Source organism: Manis pentadactyla, chromosome 12 (genome assembly GCF_030020395.1).
Source record: "Manis pentadactyla isolate mManPen7 chromosome 12, mManPen7.hap1, whole genome shotgun sequence".
NCBI classification, from domain to species: Eukaryota; Metazoa; Chordata; class Mammalia; order Pholidota; family Manidae; genus Manis; species Manis pentadactyla.
In genome coordinates, this window is record NC_080030.1 from 45,639,355 (window position 1) to 45,663,288 (window position 23,934).

General features: G+C 34.4%; 1 protein-coding gene across 6 annotated transcripts in view; it reads right to left on the reverse strand.

Annotated features, from left to right (window-relative positions):
- Nucleotides 1-23,934, reverse strand: part of STXBP5 (syntaxin binding protein 5) — a 176,759-nt gene that overhangs the window by 62,194 nt on the left and 90,631 nt on the right. For all 6 annotated transcript variants that reach the window (XM_036906916.2, XM_036906914.2, XM_036906912.2 and 3 more), the window contains exons 10-13: nucleotides 4,350-4,504; nucleotides 3,083-3,155; nucleotides 429-576; nucleotides 161-228 (exon numbers count right to left, since the gene is read on the reverse strand). In XM_036906916.2, coding sequence (XP_036762811.1) covers nucleotides 161-228; nucleotides 429-576; nucleotides 3,083-3,155; nucleotides 4,350-4,504 — 444 coding nt within the window. The remainder of the gene's footprint in view (nucleotides 1-160; nucleotides 229-428; nucleotides 577-3,082; nucleotides 3,156-4,349; nucleotides 4,505-23,934) is intronic.

A 23,934-nucleotide genomic window follows, 5' to 3' on the forward strand; every position in this document is an offset into this window, starting at 1 on the left:
GGTAAATTGGCAGTTCTAGAAAATAACATTTCTTATTATGTTACAGCATAAAGGAAGGCACTTACCAGCCCAATTAATCTTTATTATATATATATATATATAATAGTCTTAATTATATTCAGCTGTTGATTTATTTGTTGAAAACAGGCTTTTTACTTACCCTGTAATAATTATTTCTGGGTAACTTTGAGCACCCAAGCCCCAATTACCTCCATTGATGGGCCATTCCTGTAAGAAAAGGTAATTGTATAAAACAACATTCAAGTACACCACACATTTTCATATATGTATGACAATTAACAACATATTTTGCTTCCCCAAAGGATTTTCTATATATTTCTTCTAAAAAAATAACATTATGAAACACTCTAAGGTGATAAATATAATACTGAAATGTAACATTAAATACTAAAACTCATGTTTAATACCTTTTTGCTGTAACCTTGACGTTTCTGTCTAGCTCCAACAGAATAAAGTGCAGGAATAAGGTCCACAGGACAATCAGCAAAATATTCGCAACATGTAACTGGGGATTCATGTATACTCAAAGGGTAGGGATTTTCAAATATAGGATATCTTTAACAACAGGAAAAGAAAAACATTTAATAGTAAGGAATTATTATCTATGGTTAATACAACAATTAAAACATTTAAAAATTTTTACAGATTTGGAATGGAAATGGTTTTTAAAGTTTGATTTAATTAAAGTTGAAAGCTTTTGAAGGACCATATAACATATTATCTAAATTTTTATTTTAACTTTTGGGATAGTATGTTCTTTTCTAGAATTTTAGAAATTACATACATTTACCACAGAGATGGCATAGACCTAAGTCACGTAGATATGTAAACAAATGACATCTTTATAATGAAAGTTGCTCAATTAGAACAGTGAACAGCAAAGCTGCAGTGTAAACTACATACTATGTACCACACACTGGGCTAAGTGCTTTACACACGCATACACAGACACACACACACACACACACGTTATCTTATTTACTTCTTGCACCAAACCTGACTTAGGTATTTTACTGAAGAACAAACACAGGCAGAGTAATGTGCCCAAGGCATGCCAGTTAGCAAGAAGGAGAAGCATAATTTAAACTGTGCTCTTAACCATTAAGCTATAAGGTTCTCAATTAACAGACACTACATTCTTATAGCAGTAGAGCTCACACAAATGTTCGATTCTCCTTTCCTCCATCAATGTAATGTCTAGTGCCATAACCTAGAAAATACTCTCTTGTTTTAGTGATAATCTAAATAAAATTCTACCTTGTTTTCTAAGTATGGAATTATTAAATAATGCAAAAAATGCTTTTAAAATGATAAAGTTAAGGTAAAATCCTAGCTAAACATACAATGATAGTTATTTCTTTTCTGTTTTTTAAGTTCTTAGAATTGAGAATGGTTATTTAAAAATACCTGGAGAACCAGAAACTGGCTAAAAAGTCTAAAAAGTTCAGTGCCTTAGCTGTAAAAATTAGATACATTGATCATTCTAGTACAGACAATAATTAAAAACTTAGAGGAGAAAACTTGCAGAAAAGTCCTTTCTAGACTTCAAAATGAACCCAACCATCATCATTCCCTCCTCAACCACACATAAAAACAAAACAAGACAAAACAAAAAAACAGAAGACAAAACTCTAACAAAAACATGCATTTAAAAAGAGGCAGGCACATTTTTCTCAACACATTTTATAATCCTTAGCTCAATGATTCTATTATGACATATTTGATATATTTGCTAAGTAAAATACCTAGTCACAGGTTACTGGCATAATATTTTCTTTAACTTAAATATATCTCAGTACAGACCAGATGTAAAAGTCTCATTGTTTGAAAACTTAACTAAAGAAAAAAAAAGTGATATTAAGAATAAGTTATTCTAAGACTGTCATTTAGAAATAATGTTTTTAAATTCCTTTGTTCTACAATGGTCTTATTTTCAAAGAGAAAAAAACAATTATTACAGGTAGCTTGTACTAACTTGACATGAATTTATTAACACCTTAAAAGAGGGTAAATAATACCATTCATTTATAATTCAGGTATTCCCAATCTAAGCAGTATTCACATTTTGGATCAGATAATTCTTTATTGCAGCAACTGTCCTGTATACTGCGGAGGCTTAGCAGCATCCCTGTCCTTTACCACTAGATGCCAGTAGCAGTCCTTTTGTCAATAAAAGATGTCTACACAACTATTTCCAAATATCTTCTGGAGGGCAAAATTGTCCACAGTCGAGAAATACTGAAATACTGAAAGGGTAAACTCATTTAAAACTGTATTTAATTATAATCTCTCAGGAGATACAAATAAAGTCTATATGTTCTTCCATTCAAAAAACTTGTAAGTAAACATGCTATCATCCATGTTAGTAAAAGCAGAATACGGCATATGCCACAAAAAATTGCTAAGGTGGGAATTTACAGATCAGGTATGATGTATCTTGCTAAGAGAATATACAAAAATCTTAAAGGGGAAAAGAAGGCTGACTTTGAAGACATGGAAGTATGATGTTTGTTTAACACACAGTTCTGTTTTCTAGGGAATAAGTCACCATAGGAGAACAGTGAGAAGTGAGGTTGGAAAGGTACCCTGAATTCCTACTGTGTAGAATAGCAGGCTGAGAATGTGTTTTTAAATAAAAAAACAACAGAGAACAAGAGTGGTTTAAAAAGGAGAGTAGAAAGATTGGTGCTCCATGTAAAATTAATCTGACAATGATATTCATGACACACTGCAACAAAGAGAGTATATGGATAGAGATGGCAAGAACTTGTCTGGAAGTAGATTCTGATGGTATCAATTTTGAACATGCTGATTTTGTATTAGATTGAATTATAAAATTTCAGAAATTCAACAAATTTTGATTTAGAAAATGGACATCCTAAATCATCCAAATAGAGAAATTTGGCAGTTAATTATAAATGTGCATCTGGAGCTCTAAAAAGAGGTCAAGGTTATGAATATAATTACAGCATTTTAAAGAAAGGAAATAGCAAATCCTATGCTAAAAAGAATCTTTTTCACCACATAATAAAATACTTACTCACTAAATTTTATTTCTTACCCATTTTGTGCAAGGTCTATAAGTACTAAATCCTTTTCTAGAAGAACAACCACAGCATATGGTTCTTGAAAATCTTGAACAGGAAAACAATGCATGATTAATAGTTTTAAATATGTAAGAGGACAGTAAACTAGATAATAAACACTTCTTGGTTTTTATTTTATTTTGTTCCATTCTCTCAAGAATTTAACATTTTGATTTTGTACCTCATATAATTTAAGACTAGTATGTTTCAACTAAGATAATTCTATACAATAATCCATACATAATAATTTCAGTTTTGTAAAGATGAGTGAGACCAGAAGCTCACAGTAGTTTTTATGGCACTGAAAATTCCAAGGTAGGGGGTCATAGACAACAAATCAAAAATTTAAACCTGAATACCCATAAAAGCAACTCCTTTCTTGGATCTCATAAGAACTTGATAGAGTACTACTATAATATTATTATCTCTTGGATATTTTATATGTGCCTGATAACTATAAAATATATCTTTACATCTCAATTAGCATCAAATGAAGTAAAAAAGATTTAGGTTTAAATTCCTCTTGAAATAATATATACTATTTGTGGTGGTCAATTTGTCATCAAGCATCAGTCTAGATATTGCTGGGCTGACACTTTTTAGATGTTATTAACATTTAAATCAGTACACTTTGAATGAAGCAAATTATTTTATATAATGTAGGTGGGCCTCATCCAATCAGGTGAAGGCCTGGGAAGGCTGAGGTTTTCTGAAAAAGAAGCAATCTTTGCCTCAACATGGAAATACAGAAACCTGTTTCCAGCCTTCAGAATTTTGATTCAAGACTGTAACATCAACTCTTTCCTGAATTTTCTGCTTGCCAGCCTGCTCTATACATTTTAGATTTATCAGCCTCCAAAACTGCATGAACCAATTCCTTAAAATAATTTCTCTTTCTACCAGTCTCCTTCTCCCTTCCTTCCTCCCTCTATATTGGTTGTTTCACTCAAGAACCCTGATGAATACACTAGTATTCTACAGAATTTTAAAATGTTTCTTGATGTGGATAGTTTTGTTTTTTCCTTCAAAGGCACTTACCACTATATGTAATACTAAACAGATAAAGCTTATTGAACAAAATTAGCTTCTGAAATAAAATCTGCATAGCTTTGAAGGCAGGATCTCCCTCCCAGAAGAATTAGCACAATAGGATAAGGGAACTACTTAGATCTAGATAACACACAGATCTGTTCTGAATAATACCTATCTATAGAGAATGAATTTTAAGGATGGAAAGCTTACCATTTGGGTAAGGTGTTTCACATAATGTTAGAAAATCAACAATTGAATAGTCCATTTCTAGCACAGCAGTACTCTTCCCATGCATAACCGTTAAGCAAGGTCTTCTTCCTACAGTATCATATGACAAACCTCCTGATAAAATAATAAAAGGTTCCCTGGAAATAAAATACATAGTTAGGATTATAAATAGCACAGTACAGACTATTTTCTTGCTGGATCATAAACGTTTTATTTAGTGAAATAATAGAATCTTAAATTCTAACATTTTTATGCACAATTTAATTGAATACTCACATGTGAATTTTTTTATTGCATTAGGTGACTCAGGCAAATTCCTGAAAATTAACCTACAATAAGAATGAACATTAACCAGATTTGACTCTTACACCTCCCCTTGGTCCCTTGTTTTTCTTTTATCCTCTTTATACAATTGTCAAAAAACTCTCTGGGTTTCTGGTAAGTCTCTTGAATGTACTACCTTTATTTGCAATTCTAATGACCAGGCCTTCTCAAAAGAAGTTCCAAGATAGAATGTTAATGCACTAAGGCATCCATTGTATTTAATGAATTAAGTCTTCATTGGTGTACCAAGAATGTACTAGCTATAAATCACCCTTGAGAAAACTGAGAAAACAGTCACTCAAATTATTTTCTGCAGGACTCACTTCTCTCCTGGAACTTTGGCTGGTATGTTCTCAAACCCCAGACAGCTGCCATGCACATCTATCAGCTACCAGCCTGCTTCTAATTAGCCCTACAATGCCATCTTCTGTAGTAGTCATTATTAAATTTAATGATTTATCAACACCAACTTTTTAAGACTGTATATCTAAATATGTAAAAAAGAAAAGAAAACAAGTATCTTTTTATATGTTTTTGTCTGTGTTTATTCCTATATTTGACTTGCCTATTCATGTTTTGTGTCCATGTTTGTATTGGATTAATAATCCTTTTCTAATTGGTTTATAAGAGAGTTCTTTGCATTTTAAGGAAATTAGCCCTTAATCTGACATGTGTTTTCTCATTTTTTGGTGAGGAAGTTGTTTAGGGTACATTATTCAGATAATTTAAAATGTTCTGTGTAAGATTTTCTTAATTCTCTTCATTTATGGTTTTTCAGACAGCTTCTTAGTGCTTACTTTAAGGCCAGTGTATCTATCTCCCTCCTCTTCACATCTAACACAAGCAGTATTAATAATATGTGATGGCTAAAAGTGCTAGTTTTGGAACTAAACTGTCTGCATATAAATCTCAGCTATGTGATATTGGACAAGGTGTTTACCCTCTCTGTGCCTAGCTTTTGCTTCTATAAAATGGAGATAGAGTGATAAATATCTACCCTCAGACAATTATTGAATTAATTAATATACACAAAGCACTGTGGTCAATGCCCGGCACAAAGTTCACCCTTAGTAAGAATTACCTTTTATTACTGTTCTTATCATCAAATCATCACTACCACCTATTGTGAAAGTTTCCCCTCTTGTGATATGTGGAAAGAAACATTAGAACTTCTAAACTATTTATATCTAAAACAAGAATAAATAAACTTCACTAAAATTTACTATAAGTATAGGTAATTTATAAGTAAATATATTATGGCAAATAACCCAATTTTTTTATACCTATTCAAAATACATTAAAAATGTGTATATATGTTTGTATATATAATATTTTCTCACTTAAAACTCCACACTTTTTGCTTTACTATATTTTCTTTCTTTGCTTTATGCATTTTATAGTATTTATCACTAAAACTAATTTATTTTGCTTACTGTTTTTGTCAAGAAAATGTAAGTTCCACAAGGGCAAGGAGCTTTATCCATGTAATTCATTGCTGTATCCAAAAGAGTGACTCATGGGTAAATGAATGAACTAATGTAACTGTATGTTACATTAACCACTGTCTAGCTTACTATCATTTACTTCTCACCACTAGGATTGAAGTGATTTTATTTTTGCAGCTAAGTGACAATAATAAGTGACAGAGCTTAAGATTTTGTCCTAAATAGAATGATAGCCATACATTTATTGTTTCAATCTCTTAGCAAATTGTAATTATTATGACTGTGGTAGGAAAGTATATTTACTTCTTTTTATTACATATAATGAATAAATAAAATATGTCTTCTCTCTTCTGTACTTTGAAATACAGCATTCAACACAATATAAAATACTGAGAAGAAGGGTGAAGAATCCAACAACTTAATCTTTTACCGAATGGAAGGCCCAAGGCAGTATTTCATATGTATTATTTCAAGTATATTCTGATAAGTATGTTTCTACATATAGTCAACTTAAAGAAAAAAGTGCTAAGGCAACTGTTTGTTGAATGGCCTGTAACTTGCTATACTTTTCTAAACTCAGGACAAAAAATAAACAGTGAAATAGATATGGATAAAAGTAAATGGTTAAATAGTTTGAAAGGAATACCATAGTATTGTATAAAAGGTAATATTCTTTTATACAATAAAAGTTTCCCAAATCTATCAATAAATGTGTATATATTTGTATTTTTTTCTTTTCCTTATTTTATGTGATTTTTATAAAATCATCTAAGTATGCTAGGCAGGAATCACCTGACCTATGAACCCCCACAGGTTATATTTTTTCATTATAATCCCTCAAACCTTTAAGAGTAAATATTAGTGAAATGAGTATTTTACAAGAAGAAATCAGTCATAACTACAATGATAAAATAAAGGTAAATATTTTAACATTAGACAGTGAAAATTATAAAAGTTCAAAGTTATTGTTGACATTTGGAATTATTTTAAAAGTCCTAGAAGTCTACATTTTTCTACATAATATGCAAATTATGGAGGTAGAGAATCTTTTTTTTTTTTTAAATAAAAAGTTAGCCTTTGGGATGTTATAATAAGGTCTACGGGTAATATAGTTTTTATTCCATAATTTAAAGTAGAATCACTTTTCATAAGGTTGGCTGTTATCCAAGACCCTCATGTTTGAAAACATTCAGATGAGGGAGGTGTTAGTTTGGACATTTCACAATTTTGATTAGAATTTTTAAGAGGCTTCAGGGAAGTAAATACATGTTTCACCCATCTGATTAACCTCCCCAGGCTGGCCTTGACAATAGGTTTGGCTCAAGATATATTTCCATATGAGGCATTCTTTACTGAAAGAAGGTACTTCTACCCAAAATTGGTCATTTGTATAACCAATTTGCTCAACTCAGTTCCAATAACATTACTCATTCACTCAAATATTTTTTGAGCACCTATATTTTTCAGAATTAAACATTGCTCTCATGTCTAGTCCAGATGGACAATAATACACCATGAGTAGTGCTAGGAAGAAAACGAAACAAGGTAGAGTTGGGAAGCTATCTGTGTGGCAGGGACTATAGGGTTCCTGTGGGAGAGAGGTCAGGAAGGCCTGCAAGGTAATGACAGAAGAGCTGGGACCAGAATGAAGAAGCAGCAGCTATTCAAAGGCCCTGGGGTTGGGGGAGAAGGATGGACATTCCAAGCAGCAGGAATGATCACTGCAAAGACCACAGGTTAGGAATGAGCTTGGTATGAGGAACTAGTATGGCTGCACCACAGTGAGTAAAACAATACATGGTAATAGAAAAAATGACCCCAAATCTTGTAAACAGAGCCTGTTTACTCTACTGGGATCTCAAGAACCTGTCTCCACCATTTCATTCCCATAATTTCTGGTCCTAATAACCTGCAGTTATATTATTACAATAGCATTTGTACAAGTTGTTCACCGCCTGAGTATATTTCCCCTAATTTTCTGTTTGGCTAATTCCTATTCTTCCTTTAAAACTCAGTCTGATCATTAATTCTTCAAAAAAAAAGCCTTTCCTGACCCATCCACCCTGACTGAGTAGGGTGCCCTTCCTGTGTTCCTAAGCAACCTCTCAAACCTCTTTTCAGCAATTACCACTGAATTGTCATTGCTTATCTAGTTTCCCTCTGTGTTGTGAGCTTCTTCAAAACAGAAAGGCTATGTTAACCTCTGCACTTCAAAAGTGTATCCTAAAGAGTGTGTCAAATACACACTGAATCCCAAAGAGTGCATCAAATACACATTGTATCACTAAACCCTCTGCTCAGCTGGTTACTGGTGCTAGATTTAGAATCAGAAATGCTGTAGGAGGGGCCCAGGATCTTAAGTGATTGCTACATGGCCAGATTTGGGAAACACTGTCTAAAGTTGAAATTTAACTGTTGTGCTTTTCTGATACTCTTTCTGCCTAATTAGTACTCCTACCTATCATATTCACTACTTCTATACATTTTTTAAATTGGAATTTAAGCTCTAGTCACTCTCATATGCCACTGATTTACATTACTAATATTACCAAATCCTCATTTTTTAAATGGAGATATGCCATTCTATTTCAGGGGTAACACTTAACTTTATTTGGTGAGCAGAATTGTACCTTAGTTCTTGGTACCTAGTAACAAATATCTTCGTTACTCTAACCTCAGGGCTTAGCACAAAGTCCAAAGACATACACACTTAGTAAAGGAATTAATAAGTGATTAATTCTATGAGACCCTGTTTCAAATTTCCAATGCTTAGTTCAAATTTCAAAGGTAAATTATGATTATCTAATTTGAATTAGTCTAATAGTTTAATTAATTCTATGAGACCCTGTATCAAATTTCCAATGCTTAGTTCAAATTTCAAAGGTAAATTATGATTATCTAATTTGAATAGTCTAATGGAAATTTATGCAACTATGATCTTACTTGGTGTCAAATTGTCTATTTTTATATGTTTATGCCTACTTTATATAAGTTAAAAGTTAAGATTTTGCTGATTAGGTGTCAATTATTATAAGTTGATCTACATACATGGTTAGTGTGGAAAACTGTAAAGCACAATCAAAAAGTAAAAATGAATTGTTTACTATGTTTTTTGAGCTATCAAATCGAAATGGAATAATGAAACACAAGTGTTATAGCTGCACTGATGGCACAAAGTAAAAAGAGGTGGACAAAACTGGCATCACAGCCAGAGTCAAAAGGGAGGCTCGAGCTGTACTCACGATTACATTCTTCATCACTGCATATTAAAGCGGTTATTTCCTTCTACTTTAAAATGTCCTTGAGGAAGCAGTAAAATGACTACTTTTAAATCTTGACCCTTGTTGTGATTTTAAGGTTGTATTGAGAAAATAGGAAGTATACATAAAGCATTTCTTTTGCATACTGAGTTGGACAGTTATTTCTAGAAAAGCATTTGAGTTTTGAACTCAACTATTAGCTATTAGTTTTGCTTACAGGATGACTGACAGATATCATTATATAGGCTTCGGTAATTGACAGTCATTTTCTTTAAAATGAATGAATCTTTTTTTAAAGAAAAACAATTGACATTATTTGTTTACAACAGTAAAACCCAGGCTTTCAGGTAAAAATCAAGTGTTTGGAACACTTTCATTTGCCATGTTGAGCTTCACCGTTTCCCATAGACTTTTCTGATGAAATTGGTGGTGATATTAACAATATAAAAATATATTATATAATGAAAATATGTCAATACTAGAAAATATGGGTGACTCACTGGGTCAATTAATTTTCCAAATGACTAGTGCCATAATGTTATAAAAGCATGTATGGGTGAATGGGTCATTAAAAATGCAGATAAAACAACAGATTTTAATGAAACTGTACAAAACCTTTCTCAGATGGATTCAGATTCCACTCTACAACTAATCTTTAAGAATCTACCACTTGTTAAATTTGGGTATAGTATCAAAAAATACCATTATTAAAAGTCCAAATATCTATCTATGTAGAGCTTGATTTTCATTTACTTCAATTAAAAGATCATGTCACAACAGAGATAACTCATCTATTATACTAGACTTTAGATTTCCAAAACAAAACAATTTTACTATTCTTTAAAAAATAAAGTTATTTAAAGTATTTTATGTTAACATACAAAGGGTCTTTATTATTTTTAATGGAATCAATAAATATTTTTAAAATTCTAAGCTTATTTCTAATATGGTAAATATTAATAGATAAAACTCATATAAATAAAAGTTCTTTGGGGGTAATTAAAAGTATAAAAGGTCCTAAGACGAATTTGTGGGTTATTAGTATATACCTAAAAATTAAGGCCACACAAAAGAAAATCTGTAATAATGACAGGTTTTCATTTTAATAAAGGTTATGATAATTAATTGGTTCTTAAAATTCAATAAATTATATAATTACATAAAAAGGCAATAATAGGTTTAAGTTTATTAAAAGGGTTTCTATTAGTACCATGCAAAGAAATAAAATGGTGTTCTTTAAATTATTCTCTTTTGACCATTAACATAATGATGATGACTTACTGAAGTTCTTAAGATTTCTCTTCACACTAGCCAAATTTTAATGTCTTCCTTAATCATTTAAGAATTTAGGAGTTATTTAGCATCAATCCTCTAACATCTGAAATCTTCATTTAAATAATGAGGTAAATGCCACAATTTGGAGACAAGGGCAGAAGAAGAATCCATAAATTCTAAAGTCTTCACTTAATTCTGAAAGGGAAAAGAGATTTCAAAACACCTTTCCCACCTTGGAGGCAGAAACTTGCGTCAGTGCCCCTGAAAACTTCACGAATCTTAGTAACTTTAGAGGAATTACATACTCTCTTGTAGTCAGTGAAGGCTAATAGGTGTAACAAAAGCTACTGTGATGAAGTTGCCATACTTACGGCAACACAACTCTTCTCTTCCTGTGCTTTCTGGGGCAGAGCATTAATTATAGTGCTGAAGTTAAACTACAAAGTAAAAAAAACATTAAACACCAAAATAAGTCAGTGAGATAAAGATACAGGACTTGGTAGAACTATCCCAACCAAACAAATTCCACAAAAATTATGCTTCAAGATTTCAGTGTATTATAGTTTTAATATGCAAGCTTGTTATACTTTGGGATTTCGATGTATTATAGTTTTGATATGCAAGTTTATTAGGATGCACGAGATTTATAAGGACACAATCCATATTAGTCCATTACTCTGTATTCTTTCTAGTATCAATACAAATAAGAGAATTTATGTAACAGGTATTTTTCATAAAGAAATCTGAAATCTTCAACTTAGTCGTTGCCATGTAGAATTAATTTGTGATTAAATACAGCATATATGAGGATCACAGTGTTAGAAGTATGACTTCAAAGCTTATCTATGAAAGAACATTATGCAGTTTTCAAAATCATTTGCTGCAGAGGATAAGGTCTTAGATGGATTTGGTATCTGTCCTCCAGAAAAACAATCTAAATGACAGAAACTGATATCAATATATACTATAAGAATCCAAGACAAAGTACTAGAACAAACAGTGAACCATCACTAAGACTAGATAATCAGTCTATTCAGATACTCACATCATGAGTGAAAGTGTTTTGGGGATGGGTGAAAATGTAGATTAGGATGAATAATGATGGGAAATCTACCCTCAGATTAATCTGAACAATCCACAACGTTTAAGGATGAGCTAGAGAACCAATTTAGATGATGAAGAAGGCATGGCTGCAGAAGAAAAAAACTGTAGGGAAGATCCAAATGAACTTCAGTGGTAGGAAAAGTAGGATGGAAAAACTAGGTGTATAAGAAGGGGCTACCTGGACAGTCTTAACAACTAAGTAACAATTTTGAAAACAATTGTATTGAAATTATATTATGCCATTTTATAAACAACATATTAAAAAACTACAAGGTTTTAAATTTTAATTTAGGATTTCAGAAATGGTAGAATTGTTACCAAGTGAATCTCAATGGCTAACATACAAATTTTTTAAAATTCATGATAACAGTTTCTAAATAAAGGGACAAAGACAAGCCTATGAATAATTTCTAGTCCCTGCCAAAACATTTTAAAAGCTTAGCTGGACAACTGCTTGCAAAAAATTAAATGGTTAAGTTTCTATGAAACACTGCAGCTTTGAGTGCAGATGCAAACACATTTAACTTCAACCCCCTATATTATCACAGCAGGTTGCTTTTCCAGTAACAGCAGAAATGTAGGAGTTCATGTTGCGGTTACAGAATTGAAGGTAATTGTAAAGCATAAAAGCTGATTTTTAAGGTAGTGAACTAATGAAACACAACAAAAATAATCCCTTGTGGATGAGACTGGTGAAACTGTAATATTTTATACTCAGTTCTTTAAAGTATACATAGATATTTTCAAAAAGTAATGTAGTAGTTTGTCACGATTCATTAAAAAACCTTTTTATCTACAAAATTTCATCACTGGAAATTTATTGTAAAGAAATAGTGCAATAGTGAAAATATTCTGTTGAATTATCAAAAATATTAAAAAAAAAGAATATGTTCACTACTGTATTTTTATCTATAATATTAAAAACCTGATTACCTACAATATCAAAAAAGCTAAATGTTCAACAAAGGGGACTGTGAGTAAACTACACAGCCTTTAAAACTATTAAGGAAAAAAAACTGATAAAAAGTTGACATGTTAAGTAGGAAAAAAACTTGAATATGCTCTAAGAATATAATTAAGTGAAAATGGATATGTATCTGAAAAAAGACTTAGGGAAAATGAAGAAATGGAAAAACTTGTTTTAGAATTGTAGAATTATAGATAATATGCTTCTCTTGTGAGGATTTTACTTTTTTAGTGTTACTGAATTTTTTTAAAACCTTGACACTTCCATAAACACTTCAGAGAAAAAGGTAACAGTGGTCAGAATAAAATTAGTGTAATTGTGACTAACTGTATTTTATGCAAAAGTACATATTTCGTATGAGATACCATGAAAATAGTTTGCCAATTTTTAATGTAATTTCCAAATTCGTCACTACCTTTCATTTTAAAGTACTACTAAAATATAGCTTACACTGAAGAATTTTCTGCTTCCTGGGTCACTCAAGAATAACTGTACAAATTAAGTTAGAATATTGTTACGATTCATCCATTCAACAAGCATTTACTAAGTGCTTAATATGTGCTGGTCACTGAAGCAGGGGCCAAAATGTCTTGTATTCCATCACTGAATTCCTCCCACTTCACTCCATCCTTAGCCAGCACACCCCATTCTTCTACACTTCTTATTCTTTTCATGTACTTCACCTAATTTGATGCTCCATTTCAGGACTCAAACCTATTTTAATTCTAAGACTTATGGTTCTGTGGTCAAAATTTTTTCTACAATATCTGGATCATGTAATCATATGACAACACTTTTAGTGTTTAAGAAAGTTATCTTCTCTATCTATACTCTGGATTAATCATGAGAGAATCACTCTAAAACTTTCTTCCAAAATTATTCCCTTTTTCATTTTCAGTGTCTCCTATTCAAACAGTTCTTTCTTTTCTGCCATTAGTCGTACGGAGGTCTTCTCTAACTTAAAGTAAAAACAAAACAAACCTATGTCTTCCTTTTCCTGATGACACATAATTGCTACTTCTATCTACTGCTGAGTTTACTGAATACATGTTTTAAACCAGCATTTTCTATTGCGATTCCACCCATTTCTTTTTCTTCCTTTTAATGTCCCTACATCCTGGTTCATGTTTGAAATGAAGTTAATAAAATACTCTCACATATGAATCCTTCCTACAATACGTATCTCCTAATCTTTTTCTGTTATTATTGCTGTAAATCTTTCTATAGCAGTAAACAATGCTTGCTTACTCTCTCCTATAAATACTTCAAGAATGTGACATCCTGGGTTCTCTATTTTTTCTCCTGCTCAGAATCTACTAGCCCTCGTCAGTGCATCTTTATTTTGGTGTCCTTCAAGTTAAAAAAATCAGTGCTGGGAGCTTTGGCTCTAAAGGGTTCTGAGCTTTCAGGGAGCCATCCTGTATGTACTCCTTTATACTCAAGCAATATCACCTCCATTTTAGCAAGCATCACTGGAAAATGAACTGCAAGGGCCTGATGCATGTTTACTTTCAAACAAAGTCAACAAGTAAACTTGCCAATGATATAAAAATGGATTTGGAGTGGGGATTAAAGATGGCGGCATGAGAGGAGAGAGAGAGGCTTCCTCTAAAACTGGATACAATTAGAAAATTTAATTGGTGCAACTAATCCTCAGAGAGCAACAGGAAAGAGGACGGCATCAGACTGCACACACCTGGAGAAAAGAGCAGACCTCAGTGAACGGGGTAACGTACCAGAGCTGTGGCTTCGCGGGCGGCGAGCCCCTCCCCTACCCCAGCTCACTGGCGGTAGGAAGAGAAACGGAGCAGGGAGGGAGTGGGAGGCCTGGGAGTGCTGAATACCTAGCTCCGGAGATCTGCGCTGGGAGCACAAACCTATATTTCATGGTGCTTTCATGAGACTCGCATGACAACCGGGTTGGAAAGTTAATACAGGCAGAGTTCCTGGGAGACTGGGATTCCAGGTGCTTGTGTAAAGCAGGGATCCATATCTGGCTGCTCTGGGATAAAAACTTATACCTGTGTGACCGGCCCACTGGCTCAGGCAGTGGAGACAGGCACAGCAGCCAGGAGGCCGGGAACAGCTCTTTCCTACCCCCAGGCACCAGTACTGCTCCCCTGCGACCCCCGACATTGCTTCAGGGGCTGAGCAGCTCCAGAATAGAGCTTCTGGACACTAGAGGGCGCCATATACAAACATGAAACGCCAAAGGAACCTTGTCCAGAGTAAAATTATTAATACAACTCCTGAGAAAGATTTAAATGACATGGACCTCGTAACTCTTCCTGAAAGGGAGTTCAAAATAAAAATCATCAACATCCTAATGGAGGTACGGAAAGACATCCAAGAACTCAGGAATGAATTCAGGTCAGAGACCCAATCATTAAAGAACACAATGCACGGTATTAAAAGCAGGTTGGATATGGTGGAGGAGACAATAAATGAAATAGAAACTAGAGAAGAGGAATACAAGGAAGCTGAGGTACAGAGAGAAAAAAGGATCTCTAAAAATGAAAGAACATTGAGAGAACTGTGTGACCAATCCAAGCGGAACAATATTCGCATTATAGGGATACCAGAAGAAGAAGAGAGAGAGAAAGGGATAGAAAGTGTCTTTGAGGAGGTAGTTACTGAAAACTTCCCCAGTCTGGGGAAGGACATAGTCTGTCAGGCCATGGAGATCCACAGATCCCCCTACACAAGGGACCCAATGAAGACAACACCAAGACACATAGTAATTAAAATGGGAAAGATCAAGGATAAGAACACTGTTAAAAGCAGCCAGAGGCAGAAATAAGATCACATACAAAGGAAAGCCCATCAAGCTAACATCAGACTTCTCAGCAGAAACCTTACAGGCCAGAAGGGAGTGACATGATGTATTTAATGCCATGAAGCAGAAGGGCCTGGAACCAAGATTACGTTATCCAGCAAGATTATCATTTAAATTTGAAGGAGGGATTAAACAATTTCCAGATAAGCAAAAGCTGAGAGAGTTTACCTCCCACAAACCATCTCTGCAGTCTATTTTGGAGGGACTGCTATAGATGGACGTGTTCCTAGGGTTGGATAGCTGCCACCAGAGGTAGTAAAATCATGGTAGGGAGGGTGGAGCAGCTGATTGCAAGGCAAATGCAAAATTAAATTGACTATCCCCAAAGTCAATCAAGGGATAGAGAAAAAGTACAGAATTTGATACCTAATATATAAAGAATGAAGGAGGAAGAAAAAGCAGGAGAAATAGAAAAGAACCTTTAGATTGTGTTTGTAACAACATACTAAGTGAGTTAAGTTAGACTCTTAGATAGTAAGGAAAGTAATCTGCAACCTTTGGTAACCACGCATCTAAAGCCTGAAATGGTAATAAGTACATACCTATCGATAATCACCCTAAATGTAAATGGACTGAATGCACCAATCAAAAGACATAGAGTCACTGAATGGATGAAAAAACAAGACCCATCTATATGCTGCTTGCAAGAGACTAACCTCAAACCCAAAGACATGCACAGACTAAAAATCAAGGGATGGAAAAAGATATTTCATGCAAACAATAGGAAGAAAAAAGCAGGTGTTGTGTTGCAGTACTAGTATCAGACAAAATAGACTTCAAAACAAAGAAAGTAACAAGAGATAAAGAAGGACATTACATAATGATAAAGGGCTCAGTCCAACAAGAGGATATAAGCATTATAAATATATATGCATCCAACACATGAGCACCAGCATATGTGAAACAAATACTAACAGAACTAAATGCAATGCATTCATTTTAGGAGACTTCAACACACCATTCACTGCTAAGGACAGATCCACCAGACAGAGGCACTGAACAACACGCTAGAACAGATGGACATAATAGACATCTATAGAACTCTACACCCAAAAGCAACAGGATACACATTCTTCTCAAGTGCACATGGAACGTTCTCCAGAATAGACCACATACTAAGTCACAGAAAGAGCCTCAGTAAATTCCAAAAGATTGAAATTCTACCAACTAACTTTTCAGACCACAAAGGTATAAAACTAGAAATAAATTGTACCATGAAAGCAAAAAGGCTCACAAACACATGGAGGCTTAACAACATGCTTCTAAATAGTCAATGGATCAACGACCAAATTAAAATGGAGATCCAGCAATATATGGAAATAAATGACAACAATAACACAAAGCCCTAACTTCTGTGGGATGCAGCAAAAGCAGTCTTAAGAGGAAAGTATATAGCAATCCAGGCATATTTATAGAAGGAAGAACAAACCCAAATGAATAGTCTAACGTCACAGTTATCAAAATTGGAAAAAGAAGAACAAATGAGGCCTAAAGTCAGCAGAAGGAGGGACATAATAAAGATCAGAGAAGAAATAAACAAAATTGAGAAGAATAAAACAATAGAAAAAAACCAACGAAACCAAGAGCTGGTTCTTTGAGAAAATAAACAAAATAGATAAGCCTCTAGCCAGACTTATTAAGAGAAAAAGAGAATCAACACACATCAACAGAATCAGAAATGAGAAAGGAAACATCACGATGGACCCAACAGAAATACAAAGAATTATTAGAGACTACTATGAAAACCTATATGCTAAGAAGCTGGAAAACCTAGAAGAAATGGACAACTTCCTAGAAAAATACAACCTTCCAAAACTGACCAAGGAAGAAACACAAAATCTAAACAGACCAATTACCAGCAAAGAAACTGAAGCGGTAATCAAAAAAACTACCCAAGAAAAAAACACCTGGGCCAGATGGATTCACCTCGGAATTTTATCAGACATACAGAGAAGATATAGTAACCATTCTCCTTAAAGTTTTCAAAAAAATAGAAGAGGAGGGAATACTCCCAAACTCATTCTATGAGGCCAACATCACCCTAATACCAAAACCAGGCAAAGACTCCACCAAAAAAGAAAACTACAGACCAATATCCCTGATGAACATAGATGCAAAAATACTCAACAAAATATTAGCAAACCGAATTCAAAAATACATCAAAAGGATCATACACCACGACCAAGAAGGATTCATCCCAGGGATGCAAGGATGGTACAACATTCGAAAATCCATCAACATCATCCACCACATCAACAAAAAGAAAGACAAAAACCACATGATCATCTCCATAGATGCTGAAAAAGAATTCGACAAAATTCAACATCCATTCATGATAAAAACTCTCAGCAAAATGGGTATAGAGGGCAAGTACCTCATCATAATAAAGGCCATATACGATAAACCCACAGCCAACATCATACTGAACAGCGAGAAGTTGAAACTTTTCCTCTGAGATCAGGAACAAGACAGGGATGCCCACTCTCTCCACTGTTATTTAACATAGTACTGGAGGTCCCAGCCACAGTAATTAGACAAAACAAAGAAATACAAGGAATCCAGATTGGTAAAGAAGAAGTTAAACTGTCACAATTTGCAGATGACATGATATTGTACTTAAAAAACCCTAAGGACTCCACTCCAAAACTACTAGAACTGATATCAGAATTCAGCAAAGTTGCAGGATACAAAATCAACACACAGAAATCTGTGGCTTTCCTATACACTAACAATGAGCCAATAGAAAGAGAAATCAGGAAAATAATTCCATTTACAATTGCATCAAAAAGAATAAAATACAATCCCTATCAAATTACCAACAACATTCTTCAACAAACTGGAACAAATAGTTCAAAAATTCATATGGAAACACCAAAGACCCCGAATAGCCAAAGCAATCCTGAGAAGGAAGAATAAAGTGGCGGGGATCTCACTCCCCAACTTCAAGCTCTACTACAAAGCCATAGTAATCAAGACAATTTGGTACTGGCACAAGAACAGAGCCACAGACCAGTGGAACAGATTAGAGACTCCAGACATTAACCCAAACATTTATGATCAATTAATATTCAATAAAGGAGCCATGGACATACAATGGCGAAATGACAGTCTCTTCAACAGATGGTGCTGGCAAAACTGGGCAGCTACATGTAAGAGAATGAAACCTGATTACTGTCTAACCCCATACACAAAAGTAAATTCAAAATGGATCAAAGACCTGAATGTAAGTCATGAAAACATCTCCCTGGTCAAGGAAAACAAAAGCAAAAATGAACAAGTGGGACTATATCAAGCTGAAAAGCTTCTTTATAGCAGAGGACACCATCAATAGAACAAAAAGGTACCCTACAGTATGGGAGAGTATATTCATAAATGACGGATCCGATAAAGGGTTGATATCCAAAATATATGAAGAGCTCACGCACCTCAACAAACAAAAAGCAAATAATCCAATTAAAAAATGGGCAGAGGAGCTGAACAGTTCTCCAAAGAAGAAATTCAGATGGCCAACAGACACATGAAATAATGCTCCACATAGCTAGTTATTAGAGAAATGCAAATGAACCACAATGAGATATCACCTCACACCAGTAAGGATGGCTACCATCCAAAAGACAAACAACAACAAATGTTGGCGAGGTTGTGGAGAAAGGGGAACCCTCCTACACTGCTGGTGGGAATGTAAATTAGTTCAACCATTGTGGAAAGCAATATGGAGGTTCCTCAAAATGCTCAAAATAGACTTACCATTTGACCCAGGAATTCCACTTCTAGGAATTTACTCTAAGGATGCAGCAGTCCAGTTTGAAAAAGACAGATCCATCCCTATGTTTATCGCAGCAGTATTTACAATAGCCAAGAAATGGAAGCAACCTAAGTGTCCATCAGTAGATGAATGGATAAAGAAGATGTGGTACATATACACAATGGAATATTATTCAGCCATAAGAAGAAAACAAATCTTACCATTTGCAACAACATGGATAGTGCTAGAGGGTATTATGTTCAGTGAAATAAGCCAAGCAGAGAAAGACAAATACCAAATGATTTCACTCATCTGTGGAGTATAAGAACAAAAGAAAAACTGAAGGAACAAAACAGCAGCAGAATCACAGAATCCATGAATGGACTAACAGTTACCAAAGGGAAAGAGACTGGGGAGAATGGGAGGGTAGGGAGGGATAAGGGTGGGGAAGAAGAAAGGGGGTATTATGATTAGCATGTATAATGTGGGAGGTGGGGGAAAGGGGAGGGCTTTGCAACACAGAGAAGACAAGTAGTGATTCTACAACATCTTACTATGCTGATGGACAGTGACTGTAATGGGGTTTGTTGGGGGGACTTGGGGTAGGGGAGAGTCTAGTAAACATTATGTTCTTCATGTAATTGTAGATTAATGATAACAAAATTTTTTAAAAAAGGATTTGCTATCAGTTTCAATTTAGCAGTAATGAAGTAAAGCATAGGTCAAAGCTTGGGATCCTAGGCCACAGACAAAACCCAATCTGAAGCACATACTTATATAACTACTAAGTGACATATCATTCTTCATAAAACAGAGCTATCAATCTGGTAGTCTTCCTTTTCTAGCTGTGGGGATTATACCACAGTAGTGTTAAGGCAATGCAAGTCAAATGTTAGCTTAAACTTAAGAAAGTGAATGGCAACTTATTCTAGGTATGATGTTTGGAGAATAAGACTAGAAGGAAATCTTCTAGTTTTGAGAGAAGATAATACAGGTAAAACCTGAGGTGGATAATAAGAATATCTCTTAAAATAGAGATAAAGTGAGAATTAGCCAATTTAAGATTGAAACTTTCTGAACAACATGGTAAAAGTAGTATAAAAACAGGGAAAGTTATCTGATGAGGCATCTGAAATGTGAAGAGTCCAAGGACTCATAAGAGACCTTCTCTCATTAGGTGCAATTAAATGTAAATCTACCTGTGGATTTTTCCTAAACAGTGTAAACCCAAGTGCCATGACCACAAAGGGATGCCACAAAACCTAAACCTGGACCTCATCAAATTAGGATTAAATTTGTAACCTGAAGTGATCTATGAAGTTATCTGAGTACCTAGGGTTACTTGCATTTAGTTATCCAGCCTGGTTAGGGGCACCAATAGATCTCTCAGTTCATGTTAGTGTGGTTACTCACACCGAGTATGATTTAATGTTAAATTTAAGAAGATGATCTGATAAACTAGCAAATTTAAAAGAGAATCCAGTTCTTGGCAAAGTAAGTGACCTGTGAATCAGGATGATTGTACGTGATCCTAAGCCATGCTATCTGTGAGAGTCCAGTGTACTGAGTAAGAGCTCCAGCTTTGGAGTCAACCTGGGCTCAAATTCCAGCTGTTACTTCATAGGGCAAGTTAACTTAAGCTCTCTCTGACTCCTATCTATAGCTCTAAATGGAGATGATGAAAGTGCCCATTTCATAGTGCCCTTATGAGAACTATGAAAGATAATGCATCCAAACTGCAGAGATCACCTGGCATACAGTAAGCAAATAATGGAGGACAGAGAAAAGCAGGGGCTTCAGGCATGATAAAAGACAATACAAGCATACTTATTGATGTAAAGAGTATTAGCAAACCTATGATGCCTATCAAAATGAACATTGTTGTCAATGATCAATGTATTTGCAAATGAACTGAAGCTGAGTTTCTTCATCTGCAGTTTAGCAGAACAATTGTTGCTGGGAGATCTTCAAGTATGAGTATGATCTTGGGAATTGGTGGTGAATGTGAACAGAGAGTATGCTTCATTCAAAAAGAAGTACAGTGTGGTTAAGAGTACAAACTTAATCAAATTTGGACTCCTCCAATTATGAACTGTGTTACTTTGGGTAAGTCACTCAACCTCTCTGCTTCAGTTTTTTCATCTGTAAGACAATGGTAATAATCACACCTGCCTCACAGTATTGTTAACATTAAATAAATTAATATGCATAAAGCACTTTCAATAGTGTCTGGCTCCCACTAAGCACAGCAAGAATGTTAACAGATACAGTTATTTAAGAACAATTTATAGTTGAGAAGGAAAACAAAAACATAAGAAACCTGTGCACTGGGGAACCACAATCTGTGCACGAGGGAGTTTGTTCTTGGGCCCTGGAGAGTTAGGATGGAAAACACAGCCCTGGTAGCAGTGGGAGAAACTCAGTGATAGCTAAGTTTGTGAATACTCTTGAAATAGACTTCTAGATATTTTCAGAACCAGAATATCACAAATGTACCCTGAACTATTACTGTAGTCTGCATTTTTTATATTCTTATCTAGGTACTCTATCTAGAGCTTTTAGTCCACATATAAAATTAAATTTTAAGGAATCAGCTTACCTACTCAACTGCTTGAAAACAAATTCTGGTACTACAGCAGAGAGGGGGTCAGGCAAACAACCACAAAAGCCCAACAACTTTTCCTTAAAGATAAATTAAAATATATCATATGTGTGCATATGTGTGAGTATCAAGGGTTAGCAAACTATGGCCTACTGTTTCTGTAAATTCTACAAACTAAGAATGGTTTTTACATTTTTAAAGAGTTGAAAAAAATACACGAGTATTTTATGACACATGAAAATTACATTAAATTCAAATTTCAGTGTCCATAAATAAACTGTTATTGGAACATAACTGATTTCATGCATTTATGATTTGTCTATGGCTACCTGCTACAATGGCAGAGTTGAGTAGATGCAGCAGAGACCCAAAAGTATTTCATCTCGGGCCCTATCCACCAAAGGTCTGCCACAGAACATGTTATGATGAAAGGGAGTAGGTAAATTTCTTAGTTGTGGTTCTCCAAATGTTGACTAAACTGCCGTAGTTAAGCACAGTAGTTGCTTTAAGGTTCCCTAACAGCGATGCTTTCTGCCCCCTACCCCCAACCAGTGATTCTTTGAATGGCAATCTGTTTCTCATAAGAAACTAACTTTTAATGGTCTGTAGTGTAAAAATCTTAAGGAGTTCAACTGAGTACTTGTTTGAAAACATGAACCTATCCAGAGCTGCTTCCTATTGAAAATTCGGCCCTGCCTACAACTTCTTATGCTACTATTGAAATAAAAAGGACTGAAGTAGAGGAGAACAGCAACTAGAGTTTATGAAACACCTACCATGTGCCAAGCACAGTGTATTATTTCTTTCAGTTCTTCACAAAAATTTTAGGAAGGGTATTGCTATCCCTATTTCACTGAGGTAAGGACAAAGGTGCAGTAAAGTTAAACAACCTGCCTAAGATAATACACTCAGTAAGTGGCAGAACTGGGATTTGAACCTAAGTCTGACAATCCAAAATCCTAAAGCAGAGGTTTTCATATGCATTGATCATGACTCATCGTAAGAAGTACATTTTACTGCATAATACAGTAATAGTCATAAACAAAAAATTATTTTCACAACCCCTTAACAGATTACCATTATCTGATACCTAAAAAAAAAAAATCTCTTTATCGAATCAGTGTTTCCTTCTCAGAGTAAGATGATTCTCAACCTAGCGAAGAACAGTAGTGAATTATGATAAAGCCTTGTTATTGTAAAGTCTAGTTAACTTTGCTCATTGTACATCTGCTTTGTGAAAGCAAAATCAGAGAATATCTGCATTTTAGATGTGTGTCAGGTTATCAGATGCTGTTTTGAGACAACTGACATAATAATTAATTACTATTTTATTAGGAAACCTACCTGAGACAACTGGTTAAAGATTCTATTCCAAGAGCTTTACATGTATTTGTTTAATCTGCTTAACAACTCTATGAAGTAAATACTAGTATTATTCCCATCTTACAGATGAAGAAATAAGTACAGAAAGCTTAGCTGATTTGCCCAATATCACACAATGAATGAACAGTTGAGGCAGGATTGAGACCCAGGTGGTCTGCCTCCAGAGTTCACACTTTGAACCACTTTGTTCAAGCACCATTTGCCACAGCACTTCACACACGGTCACGTTAGTTTTGCAAAGAAACAACTCCAACAGAATTGACAGCATTTCACTTCTAGCTTTTTATTAAGAACCAGCCATGTAAAGAACAGTTCCATAGTGCTATCTGTTTCTGGTTTCAATTCCATATAATGGAACATAAACACAGGTTTTTGTTTTTGTTTTTATTTTTGTCCTCCCTTCACCCCACCCTGTTTTTTTGCTGCTGTGCTTTTCCTACATTCCTTTGGACAAATACAGCAAATAAAAATCAGTTAGTGGTAGGTTTCCTAATAAATATAAGGGCAACCACTTACAGAAGGTTTATTATGTACCAGGCACTGTGTGAAATGTTTTGAATACATGATTATCTCACCTAATTCATCGCAACAACTTTTTGATTTATTATCACATTTAAGTCATAAAT